This window comes from Ranitomeya imitator, chromosome 3 (genome assembly GCF_032444005.1).
Source record: "Ranitomeya imitator isolate aRanImi1 chromosome 3, aRanImi1.pri, whole genome shotgun sequence".
Lineage (NCBI taxonomy): Eukaryota > Metazoa > Chordata > Amphibia > Anura > Dendrobatidae > Ranitomeya > Ranitomeya imitator.
In genome coordinates this window covers 60,152,568-60,174,348 of record NC_091284.1, presented here as the reverse complement: position 1 = coordinate 60,174,348, position 21,781 = coordinate 60,152,568, and the positions used below count along the sequence as shown (strand labels likewise).

At 43.7% G+C, this 21,781-nt stretch overlaps 1 protein-coding gene across 6 annotated transcripts in view; it reads left to right on the top strand.

Moving 5' to 3' along the window:
* The window catches only part of USP25 (ubiquitin specific peptidase 25), a 115,278-nt gene extending 103,831 nt beyond the window's left edge, over positions 1-11,447 (top strand). For 3 of the 6 annotated variants that reach the window (XM_069760898.1, XM_069760896.1, XM_069760895.1), the window contains 5 exons: positions 4,866-4,944; positions 6,599-6,678; positions 8,134-8,257; positions 8,652-8,847; positions 10,691-11,387. In XM_069760898.1, coding sequence (XP_069616999.1) covers positions 4,866-4,944; positions 6,599-6,678; positions 8,134-8,257; positions 8,652-8,847; positions 10,691-10,863 — 652 coding nt within the window. In that variant the 3' untranslated portion in view covers positions 10,864-11,387. Of the gene's footprint in view, positions 1-4,865; positions 4,945-6,598; positions 6,679-8,133; positions 8,258-8,651; positions 8,848-10,261; positions 10,490-10,690 lie in introns of those variants that run through there. The other 3 variants (XM_069760893.1, XM_069760897.1, XM_069760894.1) reach the window with 2 other exon arrangements.
* Positions 11,448-21,781: the final 10,334 nt, after the last annotated feature.

The following is a 21,781-nucleotide window of genomic DNA, read 5'->3' as shown; positions in this document are numbered from 1 at the left end:
TGAAATCGCTGGTCGGAGCAGAAAGTCCAGAACTTTATTTCGTCGCTGGATCTCCCGCTGACATCGCTGAATCGGCGTGTGTGATGCCGATTCAACGATGTCTTCACTTGTAACCAGGGTAAACATCGGGTTACTAAGCGCAGGGCCGCGCTTAGTAACCCGATATTTACCCTGGTTACCATTGTAAATGTAAAAAAAAAAAAAAAAACACTACATACTTACATTCCGGTGTCTGTCACGTCCCTCGCCGTCAGCTTCCCTGCTCTGTGTCAGCGCCGGCCGGCCGTAAAGCAGAGCACAGCGGTGACGTCACCGCTCTGCTTTACGGCCGGCGCTTACACAGTGCAGGGAAGCTGAAGGCGGGGGACGCGACAGACACCGGAATGTGAGTATGTAGTTTGTTTGTTTTTTTTTTTTTACATTTACAATGGTAACCAGGGTAAACATCGGGTTACTAAGCGCGGCCCTGCACTTAGTAACCCGATGTTTACCCTGAGTACCAGGGGACTTCGGCATCGTTGGTCGCTGGAGAGCTGTCTCTGTGACAGCTCTCCAGCGACCACACAACGACGAAACAGCGACGCTGCAGCGATCGGCATCGTTGTCTATATCGCTGCAGCGTCGCTTAATGTGACGGTACCTTAATAGTCAGAACCTTATGGCTATAAAGAGATAAGAGATATCTCCTCCTGTGCCCCCTGAAGAAGCAGAGCGAAACGCTTGTTAGGGTGCAGGGACGTCAGGTCGGCTGTCCTCCTTTATATATGTGTTCCTATATCTTAGCACTATATTATATATATATATATATATATATATATATATATATATATATATATATATATATATATATATATATATATATAATATTTCTTTATTGACCAATATAGGAGCCAGCATTGCCGTGTTTTGTGTTGCTTTTCTATTTCAGGGGGAGACTTTGACAACTATTTTTTTTTTTCCAGGAATATTTATTGTACTGTTTGGATGTTAATTGTGCAGTGTATATAGTTGTACATTGTTCGTTTTAGACTTCATGTTAAAGGGAAATAAATGTTGTTTACCTGCAGATATAGGGTTATCTGCATGTAAATAAAGTTACAGTCATGTTAGCTGCTTACTGGAGTGGTGGCTACAGGGAGAAAATGAACTTTATATCCTCCCTGCAGCTTCCAGTCAAACAGACGGGACTGTAATCACTTCCCAACACAGAGTACAGAGAAAGCTGTCCCTCTATGTGCTGGGGAGTGATTTCTGCACTCATTATAAAGTGACCCATGCCTGGAACCGCTCCCTGATAACTGGAAGCCAGCAGCTGCAGAGAGAATGTAAGTTCCTTTCCTCCCTGTAGCCGCATCTCCAGTAAGGCCGGCTTCACATCACGTTTTAGACACGCGTCAGTGGCTCTGTCGGGACTTCCACCTGAATGTAAAACTGGATTCAAGTGTATCCATCGATGGGGCTATTGACTTTAACGACAGTCACTTTATGCTCTGTCTGGTCTCCTTTTCGGTTTGCTTAAAAATGTTGACCACGTTTTCATGTTTGCGCAAAAAAGGTGGACACTGCCACTGAGGACAGAAAGAGCATAAATTGCATACTATTGAGTCCTTTTTTTTTTTTGTTAGGTCTTCCGACTGAGCCACTGACTTGTGGCTAAAGCATGATGTCTGTTGAAATGGATTTTTTTGTGGGTGGTGTATTTTCAAAAAAAATAAAAATTGATATAGCGTGCTCAAAAACTACCATATATGTCCAATAAGGAGGAAACGCCAGAAAACCTTTTTCCTATGAGTCGTCTCCCTTATTCTGGGGTTTGTTCTCCGTTTCGGTAACTGTTACAGACAATCTGTCCTTTGCCAGCCGGAGCTGAGCCTATAATACCCGTCTGTATTTTTGGCCACCAGCTTTTGACCTTTTTCACAAGCCAGAATGAGGATTGTGGGGAGGTATGGCAATGAATTAGATGCGTTCGACTTCTTGGATGCGGCCTGTAGTAAGGAGTAGTATCCACTGACCTAAAATTGGCATTTTCCTGCAGAGTACGACCATGGCGTGGAGCCATCCGTGCTGTAGGCAGATATGGAGGAGATCAGGGATATATTGTTGTGGTTTAGGTTTTATGACTTCCTAATAACCTTTTCTGTAGGTTTGTGATCTTCTTCAAAGTTTGTGCACCTCATCCGGTGGTGCCTAGTATTTTGTACCAGGGCATATTCCTTGACACTTTTGACAATTGCTCAGCCTCATTAAAAGCTTCATGAATATTAAAACCCAAATATTTGGTTTGTGGGTAATTAAAATAATTATTTTAATTAAAAGCATTTGATGAAAATCAAACCTGCTCGCTTGCTTCATGTGCCAGCCACATATAGCAATAGCGGTGTTATTTTTCAGCAGTACGGTGCGGTATGAAATGATGTCATTTTTATGGGGTGAGAATAAGGAATCCTGATTCCCTAAATATCTCGCTACTAATTTTCTTGCATGTAGAAAAGCCGCGGAGACACCATCACGTGTTTCTCAACGCAAGCAGTAAATAGCCAGGTCTTTCACCGGGAAGGAAGAACCACGGGAAGGGCAGCATCCAAAAAGGAAAACCACCTATGCCAAAACATGGTATCCATCCACAGACAGCTGTTTCGGGGTATTTGCCCCTCATCAGTGTGGAGTAGGAAACTGGCTATTAGGAGCAGTGCCTAGTAAAAGGACTGCAGAATTTCCCAGAACAAAACTGGACTTTTTCTGCAGAAAATCCGCATGCGTTTTTTTGCGCTTTTTCCGGAGCTTCCCAATGCATAAAATGGTGTCAAAAACGCGAAAAATCCGCAAAAATAATGAACATGATGTGTTTTTACGGCGATGCGTTTTTTCGCGGAAAAAAAACGCATCGTGTGCACAAAAATTGCAGAAGGCATTAAAAATGATGGGATGCTTATGTATGCGTTTTTTAAGCGTTTTTCCCGCGGAAAACGGTCAAAAAAAAAGGAAAAATCCTGAACGTGTGTACATAAGCTGAAAGTGGAGTAACATCTTAGACGTTGCATTTATTGAATTATTGCCCACAGCAATGCATTCAAACAGTTTTCATAGATTTCTGATAGTACAGGAAGCTAGCAAATTTTCTTAAAAAGAAATGATGTTCTTATTTTATGTGTATTAGCTATTTTATCTAAGCCTTATTCCAGGGAATAATGCTGAGCTCAGTACTAGACACCACTCATGGAATATACAGTACAGAGCAAAAGTTTGGACACACCTTCTCATTTAAAGATTTTTCTGTATTTTCATGATTATGAAAATTGTACGTTCACAATGAAGGCATCAAAACTATGAATTAACACATGTGGAGTTATATACTTAACAAAAAAGTGTGAAACAACTGAAAATATGTCTTATATTCTAGGTTCTTCAAAGTAGCCACCTTTTGCTTTGATGACTGCTTTGCACACTCTTGGCATTCTCTTGATGAGCTTCAAGAGGTAGTCACCGGGAATGGTCTTCCAACAATCTTGAAGGAGTTCCCAGAGATGCTTAGCACTTGTTGGCCCTTTTGCCTTCACTCTGCGGTTCAGCTCACCCCAAACCATCTTGATTGGGTTCAGGTCTGGTGACTGTGGAGGCCAGGTCATCTGGCGTAGCACCCCATCACTCTCCTTCTTGGTCAAATAACCCTTACACAGCCTGGAGGTGTGTTTGGGGTCATTGTCCTGTTGAAAAATAAATGATGGTCCAACTAAACGCAAACCGGATGGAATAGCATGCCGCTGCAAGATGCTGTGGTAGCCATGCTGGTTCAGTATGCCTTCAATTTTGAATAAATCCCCAACAGTGTCACCAGCAAAGCACCCCCACACCATCACACCTCCTCCATGCTTCACGGTGGGAACCAGGCATGTAGAATCCATCCGTTCACCTTTTGGCGTCACAGAAAGACACGGTGGTTGGAACCAAAGATCTCAAATTTGGACTCATCAGACCAAAGCACAGATTTCCACTGGTCTAATGTCCATTCCTTTGTGTTCTTTAGCCCAAACAAGTCTCTTCTGCTTGTTGCCTGTCCTTAGCAGTGGTTTCCTAGCAGCTATTTTACCATGAAGGCCTGCTGCACAAAGTCTCCTCTTAACAGTTGTTGTAGAGATGTGTCTGCTGCTAGAACTCTGTGTGGCATTGACCTGGTCTCTAATCTGAGCTGCTGTTAACCTGCGATTTCTGAGGCTGGTGACTCGGATAAACTTATCCTCAGAAGCAGAGGTGACTCTTGGTCTTCCTTTCCTGGGGCGGTCCTCATGTGAGCCAGTTTCTTTCTAGCGCTTGATAATTTTCGCCACTGCACTTGGGGACACTTTCAAAGTTTGCCCAATTTTTCAGACTGACTGACCTTCATTTCATAAAGTAATGATGGCCACTCGATTTTCCTTACTTAGCTGCTTTTTTCTTGCCATAATACAAATTCTAACAGTCTATTCAGTAGGACTATTAGCTGTGTATCCACCAATTCTCTGCACAACACAACAGGGCACACCTGTGAAGTGAAAACCATTCCCGGTGACTACTTCTTGAAGATCATCAAGAGAATGCCAAGAGTGTGCAAAGCAGTCATCAAAGCAAAAGGTGGCTACTATGAAGAACCTAGAATATAAGACATAATTTCAGTTGTTTCACACTTTTGTTAAGTATATAATTCCACGTGTTAATTCATAGTTTTGATGCCTTCAGTGTGAATGTACAATTTTCATAGTCATGAAAATACAGAAAAATCTTTAAATGAGAAGGTGTGTCCAAGCTTTTGGTCTTTACTGTAGATCCTTTTTTTTCTAATCTCATAAAAACCCTTTTAGTAGTCTTTACCATTTTTTTTTTTTTAGTTGTCGAAACATTATGAAGGTGGCCCAGGCCAAGCTTGAACTGATAAAGCCGGACGAAGTTAACATGGACGAGTACAAGGTTGGTATAAGATGTGTAATGTATATTTCATGAGCAAAGATCTTAATCTATTTTGTGACCGTTTTTCATAGATTTCCCTTATGCCAGATTAATAAACTAGTTTTTTCAATATTTTTATAGTCCTTTTATTAATACTTAATATCTGACTGCTACATCCATTTATTGAAAAACTCCATGATCAGCCCATTGTGATGACCAGGCACTTGTTGGTATAAGCAGATTTATGCTAATTGTTCTGGTTTTTAATCCTATTTTTTGTTGAAATATAAAGACCAAAAAAGAAATTTCTGTTTTTCATATTTTTTTTTTTTTTTTTTCAAATGATCATTTCCTTTCCATACCAATTATTTATATGTTCGGCTAGGTTCACATTGCGTTAATGGGTTAATGCTAACGGACTGCGTTGCACGGCGAAAATGTCGCAATTAACGCCGTGCAACGGGTCCGTTAGCGCACCCATTGACATCAATGTGATTTGTGCCATTTTCGGCACGTGCTAGCGATGTGCCGTTCTTTTGTGCAAGCAGCATCCGAGGTCCGTCCCTCGCTAGCGCAGATTGGGGATCTGCGCTAGCGAGGATGGCGAACGCGGACCCTAGAGAAACATTGCGTTAGCGCTATGCGCTTAACGGATTGCCCTAACGCAATGTGAACCTAGCCTTAGACATGGATTTTTTTTTTCCCGCATCTGGAGGAAAGCCAAAAACTGGTTCTGGAAGGTCAGTGGCTTTTTTACCGGCTTTTCCTTTCTTTTATTTTTAACTATGCCACCTGTAAGATCATAAAACACATTTTGCAGGCATTACAATATTTAAATACTAATCTCAAATTTGGAAAAAAAATAAGCTCAACGAATACTCCTCATATGGATAGCAAATTAAATTTGCCGTGGAAATGAATTGCAAGAGTTTTTTCCAAGAGTTTTTGAAGTCGTTAAAAACAAAAAATAAAAAGTCAGTGTAGACATGGCCTAACTAGAGCTGGTATACTGGCCCCAGTTGCAGAGCAAATTCGGCCTCATGTCTGCATAGCAGATGTAAACTGGGTCTGCGGAGACCCAAGAGCTCCTGCTCCACCCGGCACCCATCAAACATGTAATCACTGGATCCAGAGGATGAAGGGCGGTGCGGCGAGTGCTCCATTCATTCTTATTCCTTTGTTATACCTCAATCAGAAAGGCAGAGATGGTAGTAAACTGCCTCTGCCTTCTCTAGTGGGAGACTGACCATCAATGAACAGCCTTGCCGAAATGGTCAGACTCCTCATAGTCTACAACACCTCTGCAGAGTTCCATGAGGAACGGTCCGATGTTTTAAGACTTGGACAGTCCACAAGTAGTTGAAACGTTTCACTAGTCACATGGTGTAACCACCATCGCTAACCATAGCAATTTTGTGGGGTTTCTACTAATCAGCCACCAATTCCATTGATTGTACAAGGATTATTCTTAGGATATGCAATCAGTAAGGAGAAAATGAGCATTGCAGACACTCCTCCGTTCCTGGAGGTCAGTGGGGGGATGGCGCTGTTGGAGCTCTAATCTGACTTTTATAGCAAGTGCTTTTTGCACCTTTTGTTAGAGTGCTTGGTGCATGTATTTTCTCATGATTTCCGTAATAAGCAATGTCTCTTTATGGCTCTTACTCCTGTATAGAGGTGGCACAAGGAATACCGGATCTTTCGAGAGACGACGATGTTAATCTTGATCGGATTGGAATTGTTTCAGAACAAAAGGTACGAGATTGTGATCTGCAGAAATTTCAGCATTTGTGCACTTATTGGTAGAATATATTCACTTATGTAGTATTTATATTATGTTTTATCAATTAAAGGGAACCTGACGGCTGGTTGTTTTTTCCGAACCCACAGGAAGCCTGTATATGGCCCTAGCTGCATGATTTCAGCCATGTCTGTTGACCGAGCTGTATGGGAGACTAGTCAGACAGGCGGACCCCTGGTGGCTTGTCCCCGCCTGATCCCTTGGAGTGACAGGTCATTATAGGAGTGCAGCAACAGAAAGCGCCACTGTAATAATGCACACCACGTAAATATGTACAAAACACTATACACAATATATGAAAAAAAGAGGTTTTTATTAATACACCACACACATGTTATAACATATTTAAAAAAAAAACACCAACGTATTTCTATACAAGCGTTTCCTTGTTAAGGGCTTATAAGCCCTGGGAAATGCTTGCCCTACATAGCCCTTTCTGGATAGACTTTTGAGGGGTCACTCTTTTTGGTTTGGGTATTAGGCTTACTATTAGCAGTCCCATGAGCCAGTAGGACTATAGGTTGTTGTTCGGGCATTATACCACTTATAAAATTGTTAATGTGGATATCATTCCAATTGAACTAGGTTCTTTGTTAGTTCATATATTGTGTATAGTGTTTTGTACGTATTTACGTGGTGTGCGTTATTACAGTGGCGCTTTCTGTTGCTGCACTCCTATAATGACCTGTCACTCCAAGGGATCAGGCGGGGACAAGCCACCAGGGGTCCGCCTGTCTGACTAGTCTCCCATACAGCTCGGGATGCATTAACTATAGTAAATTTGAGACATGTGATGGCTTGCCTCCTTTCAATGAGCCCCAAAAAAATCAAAGAAAGACAACAATGCATATGAATTGCACAAATCTGAAATTTTGGTTTTACTAAATGTACAAAACCCTATTTTAGCTGAATTGATTTGTGCAGAACCTCTCATTTCCGTATTGGTTATTAGAACACATTGGGCAGGATGGTTGCCCACCAGGTACCCAGCACATGTTCTGTTTTAATGAACGTGCACAATACCAGCTTCCCACCCAGCACGCTTAAAGCGATGCACAAATGAAAGGCACTGTCCTTCTCTTTTAAGGGTTAAGAAACATTGGACATTGAGTAGCGTTGGTACAAATCAACTCGATCCATCGGATATGTTGGTTATCTCAGGCCGGTGGACCGTGCCTCAGGAACCACCTCGTAACTCTTGGCATCCTCGGCTCTTCTTATGAATAGTCTGCTTGGCTAACGTGTGTCAGGCTGCATCGATGAGTCAACTAATAAAAAAGTATGCCATCCAGTACCGGAGGCAGTTCTCGGGGATCCTGGCCAACAGCTGCAGGGAGAAGAGTTTAATTTCTTAGAATTGTGCATAACCCTAGCCCATTAGCTGACGTAACCTCTGCCTTATCTCCTAGTTATGTGGAAGCTTTGCTGTACCTCATTTATGGCTACCAGTACAACAAGGATCTTCTCTCAAGAGGCCCATATAGAGGTCACGATGAGGAACTGATTTCTCATTATCGAAGGGACTGTTTTCTAGTAAGTAGAACATGTGCTCGATTTATACAGAATCCATCCCATGACCTCTGACGAGCTGTAAAGTTTATGTGGGTCAAAAAGATTAGATAAACAGTGTATTATGTCTAACTTTGCTTAGTACTTTTCGGCATATACTTCCCATAAGTAACGTTTGTAGACTTGAGTGAGTAGTATACATTATAAAAAAAAAAAAAAAAATTAAAAATTGATATGGTCATGGCCTCTTTAAGCAGCTTTTGGCAATATGAGGCCACTGTTCTTTTTTTTTTTTTGAGGGTGGGGGGGGCAGTGTGGCCCTGTTTCAAGGTACAGCACCTCATGTATGGGCTATAACAATAAATGTGGCACATTACGTAAATTTGTTTATAAACCTTTTATTTCTTGTGTCCTGAAGAAACTGAATGAGAAAGCCGCGATCATGTTCGAGTCTGGAGATGTAGAAAAAGTCGGCAACGGCCTGACTCTGATGAATGAACTCATTGTGCCATGTTTGCCCATGTTGTTGGCTGATGAAATAGAAGAAAAGGACATAATTGCTGTAGAAGACATGAGGAATCGCTGGTGTTCATACCTGGGGCAAGAAATGGAACGTGAGTCTCCGCGGTGGATTATATTATTACGCCTAACGGGCGCCGAGCCCAGTTATCTCAGATTAGGACAAGCCTCGCACATCTGACATTCATGGTCAGAGTCTGCACCATAATGTCTGGACCGGTTATGGGTCTCCTGACCAGAATTCATCATCTTCATAGACATGTATAAAAACATTGAGTTCTGGTGAGGAAACCTACGGCTGGTGCAGGCATCGTCCATATTAGGACTATGAATTTGTTCTCTCTGTGGTGGGACGGGGATCGTTTGTTCTCCCTGTGGTGGGACGGGGATCGTTTGTTCTCCCTGTGGTGGGACGGGGATCGTTTGTTCTCCCTGTGGTGCGACTGGGATCGTTTGTTCTCCCAGTGGTGCGACGGGGATCGTTTGTTCTCCCTGTGGTGGGACGGGGATCGTTTGTTCTCCCTGTGGTGGGACGGGGATCGTTTGTTCTCCCTGTGGTGAGACTGGGATCGTTTGTTCTCCCAGTGGTGCGACGGGGATCGTTTGTTCTCCCTGTGGTGGGACGGGGATCGTTTGTTCTCCCTGTGGTGGGACGGGGATCGTTTGTTCTCCCTGTGGTGGGTTGGGGATCGTTTGTTCTCCCTGTGGTGGGACGGGGATCGTTTGTTCTCCCTGTAGTGGGACGGGGATCGTTTGTTCTCCCTGTAGTGGGACGGGGATCGTTTGTTCTCCCTGTGGTGGGACGGGGATCGTTTGTTCCCCCTGTGGTGGGACGGGGATCGTTTGTTCTCCCTGTGGTGGGACGGGGTTCGTTTGTTCTCCCAGTGGTGGGACGGGGATCGTTTGTTCTCCCTGTGGTGGGACGGGGATCGTTTGTTCTCCCTGTGGTGAGACGGGGATCGTTTGTTCTCCCTGTGGTGGGACGGGGATCGTTTGTTCTCCCTGTGGTGGGACGGGGATCGTTTGTTCTCCCTGTGGTGGGACGGGGATCGTTTGTTCTCCCTGTAGTGGGACGGGGATCGTTTGTTCTCCCTGTAGTGGGACGGGGATCGTTTGTTCTCCCTGTGGTGGGACGGGGATCGTTTGTTCTCCCTGTGGTGGGACGGGGATCGTTTGTTCTCCCTGTGGTGGGACGGGGTTCGTTTGTTCTCCCTGTGGTGGGACGGGGTTCGTTTGTTCTCCCTGTAGTGGGACGGGGATCGTTTGTTCTCCCTGTGGTGGGACGGGGATCGTTTGTTCTCCCTGTGGTGGGACGGGGATCGTTTGTTCCCTAAATTGAGTTTTGAAGGTGACACTCCCTTTAACACCATGAGCCATCTCACAGTATAGCTAAATGATAAACAACCAAATACCTATTATGCATAGCACAAAGTTTTGAGGTAACATTACCCTTTTAAAGGTGATTGTGACTTGCCATAATTACCGGTATGTAATTTTGTTTTTTACTAGGTGTGAATGCCACTGATCTCCTGAATTTGCCATTTGTCTTATTTTCCTGCTCCTCCATTCCTAAGAAAGGGTCTCCTCTTCTCTGTGTGGAATTTTGTTTTTATCCAAATGAGTGAGGTCCTCTACTCTTCTCTTAAGGGGTCCTCGTGTGGGAGATGCCCACTTGGTACAAAGACTAGATTTATACACTGGGAAGAAGAGGCCATATCTCTGGAACAGAGCGGAACAGGATTTACACCAGGGAAAAAATAAATATTTTTATTAGGGGCAAAATAAATACATGCAGAAGACAAATATGCATTTGATCAACTTTAACCAAAAATCTTTCATTCAGTATAAACACTTGTGCGTTAATGGGCGTGATGACTCTCGCCCGCTGGGTTTGCGTCGTGCGCTCATTGAGCCCCTTCTTTGTTCCCATCTCTCCAGCGTGTCTACAAGAAAAGCTGACTGACTTCCTGCCAAAACTGCTTGATTGTTCGACTGAAATCAAAGGTTTCAACGACCCGCCAAAGCTTCCTACCTTCTCCACGCACGAGCTGTGCGAGCGGTTTGCTCGAATTATGTTGTCACTTAGTCGTACGCCGGCTGACGGGAGATGAACAATGCACCTTCTTACGCACATTGTATAGACTCTTTTATTTTTTTCTTTTATTTTTTTCCTTTATTTTTCTTTTTCTTAGTTTTTAACTCATGCCTTCCCATGACAAGGTTTGCTTTGTTGCTGCTATAGGTTTTTAACTTTTTTTTTATGTTATAAATTGTTAAAGATAAAATGACTGTATAGACTTTTTTTTTTTTTTAGCCAGACTGCACCCACACCTGAGTTACGCATGGCCTTCAGCAGACGCATCCAAACTATCCCAAACTATTTATGGCAAGACCGCTTCAATGGCCACACCTTTGTGACAGTATTACATTGCTTTTATCTACAAAAAAACTCATTTTATCAATGCTTTGTTTTTTTTTTTTGTTATTTCCCCCCCACCCCCCCACCCCCCTTTTAAGTCTGGATTTATTTTCTGTGACCGCCGCCATTTTAATTATCTGGTGCCATGTTAATAAAAGGACATGGCGCCTGGTAGCTTGTAAATGACATTTAAAGAATAAAGTTTTATTTATGGATTACTCTGTTTGGAAAAAAAAAATATTAATAAAAAAAGAAATTGTACATTTATGTATGAAATGAATAGATAAGTATTTTTTTGACGAGCTTAGCAGTACTTAAAGGACGGGTTTTGTGGGGTTAAACTGTTTTTCTCGATTTGTTGACGGAATTTTTTTTGTTTTGTTTTTTTTTTACTTTAGAAAATCAGCACATTATTTCTCAAATAAATGTACTCTTTTTAAAAGAAAGAAAATGTTATGTGGGTGGAACTATAATGGAATAATCGATGTCTTGCTCAATCTGTCCCTGCGCACATTGAAAATTAAACCACAACACGTTCACTCCAGTTCTGGACCTGTTGGTACCCAGTATTCCATGCAAAATACCAAAACACTTGGTTTCCAATAATCACAGGGTTAACACATTGTGAGGAAGTCCTGTGGGCTCTTTAGAGCCAGTCTGGCCTCAATATTTTATGCATATTATTATTTATAAGACCATTTCCCTTTTATCATTTTATGCATTTTTTATATATCTAGGAGCAATTTGACTTTCCAGATGTATCCATATTAAAGGGAATCTGTCATCAGGTTTTTGCTATGTAATCTAATACCAGCTTGATGTAGCGACAGAGAGCCCGATTTCGGTGACGTATCACTTACTTGGCTGCTTGGTTCCGCTTTGATACAAATCCTATTTTCTCTATTGTAGATCTAGCAGTGCTCAGAATGCTGAGCTATGTATAACCCCGCCCACCCCACTGATTCGCAGCTTGCTGACAATATAAACAAAAGCTGCCAATGGGTTGTGTGGGCGGGGTTATGCAGATTAGCCTGACTGGCCTGCACATGAGACCTAGTCCAGAAGTGATAATCTCCTGCTGATAAATCACTGATTTGTATTGAAACTACAGCACAGCCTATGATAAGTGATTCATTGCTGGTTTCGGGTTCTCTGCCCTTACATTATGCTGCATTCAGATTAAATGGCAAAGATTCTCTTTTCATCATTAAAGGCATTCTCTGCAACAAGCTAAGCACTTTTCTTTTACTTTGGCATCCTGTGGGTAACACCGCTTCGCTATAGTTGCCTGTTTCAGGCTTGGGGGGTACATTTAGAGCAGCAAGGAACAAATTTATAAAATTTCAGATTTAATATACAATAAAAGTACAGTGCTTAAAAAGGTTTCAAAGATGAAATGATAAAAGGACATGCATACATAAAAGCAAAAACAGAATAAAATAAAAGGGTTAAACACAGAAACATCCTATGACTTTGGAACCACAAGAGCTTCTGGTGGAGGAGAATGCCGCAGAAAATATCGACAGATCTGTAATATAGGTTGCTTCTCCTGGGGTCCGACACTGATGTTTGGAAGATTAAATGTCCTCGTCAGCATTCACCAGGCTCTCTTATCCTCAGAGGTGTCATCCTCCCATATTGTGTTATGTTCTGAGACGACGTGCCTTCTCCAAATTAATCTGTAAAATCCAACTACATGTACAAAGTGAGAGGTACCACACTGATGCTTGTATTATCAGAATAGAACTCCTTTATTACATTGTTTGGTCAGGGTTTATCATCATGCATTGTAATAGTATAACTGGCTCACTTATCACTACATATATGCTGGCATTGGCACACATACATCTAATTTGCTAAAGTTAACACTATCAACACCCAGGGTCTAGGTGTGGCTCTACTCTAGTTTCACTTCTGTTATCTCTAAGTCTTTAGACAAAATCATTTTTAAGACCCTCTTAACTAAACATAGTCTCCATTTTTGCAGACATGGAGATTCATGTAGAAAAAACAAAATTGAGTCGGGATAGATAAAGAACTCCTGTGCTCACAGAGACAGGGTTACAGTGACGAGTACCACCTCTATACACAGCTTATGATACAGGATCCACCACAGTAGTCAATGTCACAGCTGACCCTGCTCCTCTTCCCTTCACTTTTGCACATGCTCAGATGCTTCAATGCAGGAGATAAGTTCAAGGTCTTATCACTGTGGCTAATGTACATGTTTTGTTTTCTAAGGCCGGGTGCCCACGATCCAGAAGTAGCAGTGCTTTGGATGCAGTGCATGCTCACTGAGGCCAAAGTGTTGTGTTCACATTGAACACAGGTGAATCCGCATGTGATCACTGATCCATGCGGATTCACCTCGTCCAATACATTCTGTTGGTGAAATTTCTCTGGCAGAGACTAGTGTCTCCACAAGAGAAAGTGACATGCTGCAGTCTGGAAAGAAGTGCTGCATGTCAGTCTACGCTGGTGATCCACGGCCATCTGTGGACGCATAGAAGACATGGGATTTCTTGAAATACCATCCACTATGCTTTAACAGCTATCTGCTGCAGGTTTGATGCTGCATAAATACCCAGTGTCAAACCTGCAGCAACTCCGGTTCGTGGGCACATAAATTTAACTCCTTTCCGACTGTCAGTAATAATACGTCCCAGAGCCCTGGTACTTATTGGAGCAAGACGGATTATTACGTCCAAGCGGTCGTGTGCGCACGCGATTGCCGCTGGGTGTCAGCTGATTCTGGTCCCCCACTGCTCCTGGCACTTTAACCCCCTAAGTTCTGCCATCGAACTCTGAAGCAGGCAGAGGGAAGATAGCCCCTCTGCCCTTGGATCGGAGACTTTGTGGCATCATCGTGGAATGACATAATCCCCCACCTTCTCTAAAAAAAAATCCTAAATTGCTGTTTTTTGTTCATTCTGCCTCCAAAAAATCTATCAAAAGCGATCAAAAAATGTTGTGTGTCTGAAAATGGTACCAATATAAATGTCAACTCGTCTTGCGAAAAACAATCCCTCACATGACTAGGTGGGCCAAAAAACGGAAAAATGATAGCTCTCAAAATATGGTGAGAGAGGGGATCCACCCCTAGGAACCGGAAACCCTATGGAGAGAGAAAAAGGGCGGTCCCCCTCGCTCCCACAGTTGGTTTCCTGTTCCTAAGGGAACTCGTGGAGAAGAGGATACCTGGCCTGGACGCCGATTGCGGGGTTTACCTTAGAGGACGGCAGCCGTTCCAGTGGTGGAAGCAGCGTCGGGGGTCCTGGTTCAGCTCCCCCCTCTGCTGGCAGGCACCGTGAGGCCAGGATCGGGGAGTCCCCTGGCTCACGGAGGAGGAGGACGTTTCAGCTGGCCTGCGGAGGGCTAAACACACCTAGGTAAGCGCGATGCCGTTCTCGACGGACGTGAGTGTGGAGCCCGATGTCTGTTCCCCTGGAAGTGAAACAAAAACTTCCAGGGTGAGTGAAGGAGAGAGATGGCGCCAGCAAGCAGGCAGTGCGCAGGTGTACGCAAGATGGCCGCGACCCGGAAGTGACGAAGACTTCCGGGTACAACAGGAAGAAGATGGCGGCCTCCAGTGTAAAAGAACGCCGGCGCTGATACCCTGGCGTCCAAGCATGGCATCACCTCAGGACTCAGCGGTGCCTTCGTTAGAAGACACAGCAAATGCACCTGGCAGCCGTACAAGCAGCGGATGATCCAAACAGCAGATCCTCCACAAGAAGCACTAAGGAGAAAAGATCCGACCGATCCACCTCCCAGCCTGTGCCTTCATCTCCTCCTCTCCAGCCGGTACCTTGATCGATAGATTCACTGGGGTGAGTGTGTATCCCACCCTATTAAGCTGATTTATTGCTCCCTCTTTTTTCTATGCACCCTTGGCAAAAAGAACCAAAAAATCAAAACATAAACAATGTGCTTTATGTACCCAGCCCCTCCCGGATAGTCATACAAACAGAATGTGTTACACCTGTATTGAAACCACCTTACATGAGGAATCCTCAGTAAGATCAGATGACATCAGACAAATGACCAGGGACGAATTCCGGGCCTCGCGTAGTTCAGAGAGTATTCCTGAAGGTAAAAGCAGGAAGTATAATTCACCAAAATTAGACTGTTCTTCTGATAACGAAGAAAGAGATTCGGATATTTCCCGGGAATGTATTTCCTTGGAAGGTGAACAAGATACGTGCTTTACAACATAAAGCATTGATAATCTTGTTAAAACTGTCTGTGACACCATGGGTATTAAGGACTCCAAAGACCCCAAAACACCACAGGATATGTTTGCAGGATTGTCAGAAAGGACAAGACCAACCTTTCCAGTAATAACAGCAATCAAAAATGTAGTTAAAAAAGAATGGGAGAGCCAAGGGCAAAAAGGGTTGCCTTCATCATCGAAGAGGCGTTATCCCTTTAAGGACGAGGACATGTCTACTTGGGCTAAAGCGCTGAAAGTAGACAAGGCAGTAGCGTCCACGTCCAGAAAATCCTTCCAGTAGAGGATTCTGGCTCCCTACAAGACCCACTGGATCGCAAAGACGACTCTGTTAAAGAGGGCATGGGCATCATGTACAGGGGCATTTAAACCGGCCATATCCGCTACATGTATGGCAAGGTCCATGTTAGTCTGGTTTAATGACCTAGAAGAAGGTCTAAAAGGCCGCCTCTCCAGAGATAAGTTAATCTCTTCTTTACCCCTGATCAGAGGCGGTACAACATTTCTTCTGGATTCATCTGCGGACTCTATTCGGTTAGCAGCCAAATCAGCGGGCCTAACCAATGCGGCACGTCGAGCCCTTTGGCTAAAGGGTTGGAAAGGAGACGCCCAAACAAAATCAAAGCTGTGTGGTCTTTTATGCCAGGGTGCGTACCTGTTTGGTACAAAACTAGTTGAAACCCTGACCAAAGCGGGTGAGAGGAACAAGGTGTTCCCTAATAATTATTGTCCATCTTATAGGAGAGCATTCCGGAAGCCCATTTTAAAAAAGAGAAAGGATTTTAGAAACCAGGACCGCGGAGCCAATAAAGATACCAAACAAAAAGGTTCTTTTTTCGGAAAATGCCCATTTAATATGGAAGACAAACCACGTTAGGACAGATCTACCAGTAGGTGGTAGATTGTCTTTTTTCTCCACACAATGGCGTATAGTAACCTCCAACTCTTGGGCAATTAGCCTCATAACTTAGGGCTTAAAATTTGCCCGAGTCCCTCCGGACTCATTCCTGTTGACTTCTTTAAAGTCTCAATCTCAACAACCGTTTTTGGAGCAGGAAATAATAAATCTATCCAAAAGAGTATTAGTGGAAGTCTCGTTTCATCAGAGGGGAAAGGGATTTTACTCCCCTTTATTTTTGATTCCAAAACCAGATGGCTCATATAGAACTATAATAAATCTTAAAAAATTGAATATCTTTTTAGAAAACCAAACCTTCAAGATCGAGTCTATCAGATCCACTGTAAAACTTCTGTTTCCCGGGTGCTTCATGGCAGTCCTCGACTTAAAAGATGCGTATTACCATCTACCAATTTATATCGAACATCAGCAGTATCTGCGTGTGGCAATCATGATGAAGGGGCAAATACGTCATTTTCAATTTACAGCAATGCCCTTTGGACTGTCAATAGCTCCCAGAGTCTTTACCAAATTAATGTCAGAAGTAATGTCATACTTAAGATTAAAAGATACCTTGATAGTTCCATACTTAGATGACCTTCTAGTGGTGGGAAATTCCCCTTCACAATGTCAACAGCGCCTGTTTAATACAATTTCATCACTACAGGAAATGGGATGGCTGATTAACTGGGAAAAATCCAGATTGTCTCCAACAACCCGTCAAACATTCTTGGGTCTTATCTTAGGGTACCGTCACACAGTGGCACTTTGATCGCTAGGACGGCACGATCCGTGACGTTCCAGCGATATCGTTACGATCTCGCTGTGTCTGACACGCTACTGCGATCAGGGACCCCGCTGAGAATCGTACGTCGTAGCAGATCGTCTGAAACTATTTCGTCGCTGGATCTCCCGCTGTCATCGCTGAATCGGCATGTGTGACGCCGATTCAGCGATGTCTTCACTGGTAACCAGGGTAAACATCGGGTTACTAAGCGCAGGGCCGCGCTTAGTAACCCGATGTTTACCCTGGTTACCAGCGTAAACGTAAAAAAACCAAACACTACATACTTACCTTCAGCTGTCTGTCCCCGGCGCTCTGCTTCTCTGCACTCCTCCTGCATCCTGTGTCAGCGCCGGTCAGCCGGAAAGCACAGCGGTGACGTCACCGCTCTGCTTTCCGGCTGACCGGCGCTGACAGTGCAGAGGAAAGCACAGCGCCGGAGGGCAGACACGGAATGTAAGTATGTAATGTTTGGTTTTTTACGTTTACGCTGGTAACCAGGGTAAACATCGGGTTACTAAGCGCGGCCCTGCGCTTAGTAACCCGATGTTTACCCTGGTTACCAGGGGACTTCGGGATCGTTGGTCGCTGGAGAGCTGTCCGTGTGACAGCTCTCCAGCGACCAATCAGCGACGCTGCAGCGATCGACATCGTTGTCGTCGTTTCAGTGTGATGGTACCCTAAGACTCTGGATTCTGGAAGGAAACACCTCTGACTTTCAAACAGTTAACAATAAAAAAAAATCAAGTACAATCAGTAATAACCCTGTAATCTCCCTCAGAGAAGGTAGGTCCCTTCTAGGTTCCTGTACATCATGCATTCCGGCGGGCGGTCCCATGGGCTCAATTCCATACTAGATGGTTGCAGTATACAATATTACAGGAAGAAGGGAAATTACAAGGCCATTTAGGTAGCCATCTATACCTTCCATTAAATGTAATCGAGTCCCTGTCCTGGTGGTTAGAGCCGAATCACCTTGTACGTGGGGTCCCTTGGGTAGTTAAACCTACAAAAACAATCTTTACTGATGCTAGTCCTACTGGTTGAGGACCACATTTAGAAGGTCAGATAGTTCAGGGGTAATGGTCTAGTCAAACGATTCATCTAATTAAAGGAAACTAAAAGCAGTCTATCGTGCCATATGTAAATTCCTTCCGCAGTTACACGGAACTCACACAAGAATACTATCAGACAACATGACATCTGTCGCATACATAAATCATCAAGGAGGAACGAGATCAGGCGCTCTCATGTCTATAGCAGACGACATCCTAGCTATAGCTCAGCAGTCACACTCTCCACCAAGGAGAGTGGGTACGCAGTCGTATCTTCACAATGATAACCAAGAAATGGGGCACTCCCGAAATTGACCTTTTTGCAACAAGAAACAACAGACAAGTCCAAAAGTTTGCTTCATTGTTCCTGTCCGACAACCCCAATATCCTCAATGCCCTCCCAAGTTTCGTGGACATTCCGGCAAGCATATGCATTTCCTCCATTTATACTTCTTCCAACCGTAATCGGGAAGATAAGGGAGGACAGAGCAAACATAATCCTAATAGCTCCATTTTGGCCCAAGAGACCATGGTTTTCCTGGCTCAGAGCCATGTCAGTCTCAGATCCATGGATTCTTCCAGAAGTGCAGGACCTTCTCTCCCAGGGTCCCTTCAACCACCCTCATGTGAAGGGCCTACGGTTGACAGCCTGAAATTTGAAAGGCAGCTACTAAAGCTAAGAGGCTTTTCAGAAAAATTGTTTGATACCCTTTTACTAAGTAGAAAAAGAACTACAACAACTATATATGTAAGAGTTTGGAAAAAATTTCTTACATTCTACCCAGCAGCTCTGTCAAAAGAAATTCCCATTTCCTCTATTTTAGAATTTCTCCAGTCAGTACTTTGAAGGTACAGGTTTCTGCTCTAGGAGCCCTATATAGTCACAATATTGCTGGAGACAGGTGTGTAGTCCGATTTATTTCAGCATGCCAAAGGTCAGAACCAGTCCAAATTCCCCATATACCACCGTGGGATCTTAATCTAGTTCTAGAGGCCCTAACAGGGGACCCATTCGAGCCACTACACTCGGCCCACATAAAATACGTCTCCCTTAAGACAGCTCTTCTTGTTGCTTTAGTATCAGCAAGAAGAGTAAGTGACATTCAGGCATTATCAATAGATCCTCCTTTTCTGTCAATATTTCAGGATAGAATTGTCCTAAAAACAGACCCTTCTTACTTACCTAAAGTAGGTACCAAATTCCACAGATCTCAAGAAATCTTCCTTCCTTCCTTCCTTCTATAGTAACCCCGCAAATCAGGAAGATGAAAGATACCATACCCTAGATGTAAGAAGAGCTATAATAGCTTACCTAGACATAACTAGCCCCTGGAGGAATAACAGGGCTCTCTGTTTCCTTCCAGGGCCATAAGAAAGGTTCTGGTGTCACGAAGAACACGTTATTCCGGTGGATTCGAGACGCAATCTGCCTGGCTTATTCATCAAAAGGGGAGAATCCACCTGAAACCGTAAAGGCACACTCTGCCCGGGCGATGGCTTCATCCTGGGCTGAGAGAGCGGAGGTCCCAATAGAACTGATATGTAAGGCCACAACTTGGTCTTCTCCTACTACCTTTTATAGCAGTGTTCCCCAACTCCGGTCCTCAAGAGCCACCAACAGGTCATGTTTCCAGGATTTCCTTAGTATTGTACAGGTGATTGAATGCTTGCCTGTCCAGGTGATGCAATTATCACCTGTGCAATACTAAGGAAATCCTGAAAACATTGCCTGTTGATGGCTCTTGAGGACCGGAGTTGGGAAACACTGTTTTATAGTCACTAGAGATTGGACTTATAATAATAATAATAATAATTTTTATTTATATAGCGCCAACATATTCCGCAGCGCTTTACAAATTATAGAGGGGACTTGTACAGACAATAGACATTACAGCATAACAGAAATACAGTTCAAAACAGATACCAGGAGGAGTGAGGGCCCTGCTCACAAGCTTACAAACTATGGGGAAAAGGGGAGACACGAGAAGTGTCCTCATCTGACTTATCTTTCGGTAGATCAGTTCTTAACACTGTGATCCCTCCCAAATGACTATCTCTGAAAGTCTCTCAAGTGGGTGCTGTCATGGCAAAGAGAAAAAACCGGATTACTTACCGGTAATAGTCTTTTATAGTGCCACGACAGCACCCTTTCACTTCCCTCCCTAATAGTTATTTTCTCATAAGAGCACTGATAAGGGTGAATGGTTCTTGCAGTTAGCCATCCTTAACTAAAGATAAATAATGATATTGGATTGTCTACTAAAACTGGTGGGCGGTTCCTCGCAATCTCTGTAACCCAACTGTGGGAGCGAGGGGGACCGCCCCTTTTATCTCTCCATAGGGTTTCCTGTTCCTAGGGGCAGATCCCCTCTCTCAAGTGGGTGCTGGCGTGGCTCTATAAAAGAGTATTACCGGTAAGTAATCCGTTTTTTTCTCTTTGCCGTTTTTTTTTGCAATACAAAGCATCTTTTAGTTTGTGACAGCGGCCAAACACAACTCGATATAAATCTGATATCGCTGTAATCGCATCGACCCAAATAATAAGGTTGCCTGATCACTTATACTGCACGAGGAGTGGCGAAAAAAATAAATAAAACCAGTTCTTCATCTACTGTTTTTTTTTTTTTGTTTTTGTTTTTTAAATTCTGCCTCCGTAAGATCACAGTAAGCCTTGGCGCACATTTATCCTGCGCTGAGCGCTTACATCACGGTTTCCATGTAAATCTCTGAAATACGTGATTCAGACAGAACCCCTGGCAGAAAATTCCCTATAATGAGGCAGATGGAGGCACTGTGGACGTCGTCTGACCTGTGATCCGGTGGTGTCTGTTTTTTTAGGATTGCATAAAAGTGCAGTCGGCCACAGTTTTGTGCACTTCTGAAAAGAACATCACTGAGCAGAGGCCAGATGGAGTACAGAGTAACTCTGCTGCCTCATTATAGTGAATGGATCCCTTGGGGGTTTCATCTGAATCACTTCACTCAGAGATTTAGATGGAAACCCCAAAGTAAGTGCTCAGCATAGAGCGCCGAATAAATGTGATCCCAAACGTTATGTTAAATGTTCCCAAGAAAAGCTTCAACTCAGTCCACAGATAAAGCAAGTCCTCATTCAGATCTGTTAGCTGTTAACGGAAATATAGGGGGCTTACTGGTAGCACACAGGCCCTGGAAAAGCGAAATGGCTCCTCACCCTCCAAAAGAAATTCAGCAAATGTGTTCCCAAATCCAAATGCACCTTCCTGTGAGTCCCACAGGGAACCTAAACCACATATAGCATCCACATATTTGGCATTTCTGAAGCGATGAGAGCCTGCCTAACTTGCAGGTGCATGTCTCCAGAAGCACGGGCTGGGCATAGCGTACTGGTGACTGCAACATACTGGTCACTACAGAGGCAGTTTGTAAATTTCATTCGGCAACATTCATTGCTGCTTGTTTCTGGAAAATACCCATGGAGTCAAAATCGTCACTACACCTGTAGATAAATTCTGAAAGGGGTATAATTTCTAAAATGGGGTCACTTGAGGGGGGATTCTGATCTTCTAGCAATGTGAAGCTCTTTATATGGAGTCTGCAAACTGTTTTAGGAAAATCCACTCCAGGAGGCAAATAGCGCTCCGTTCCTTCCAAGTCTCTCTG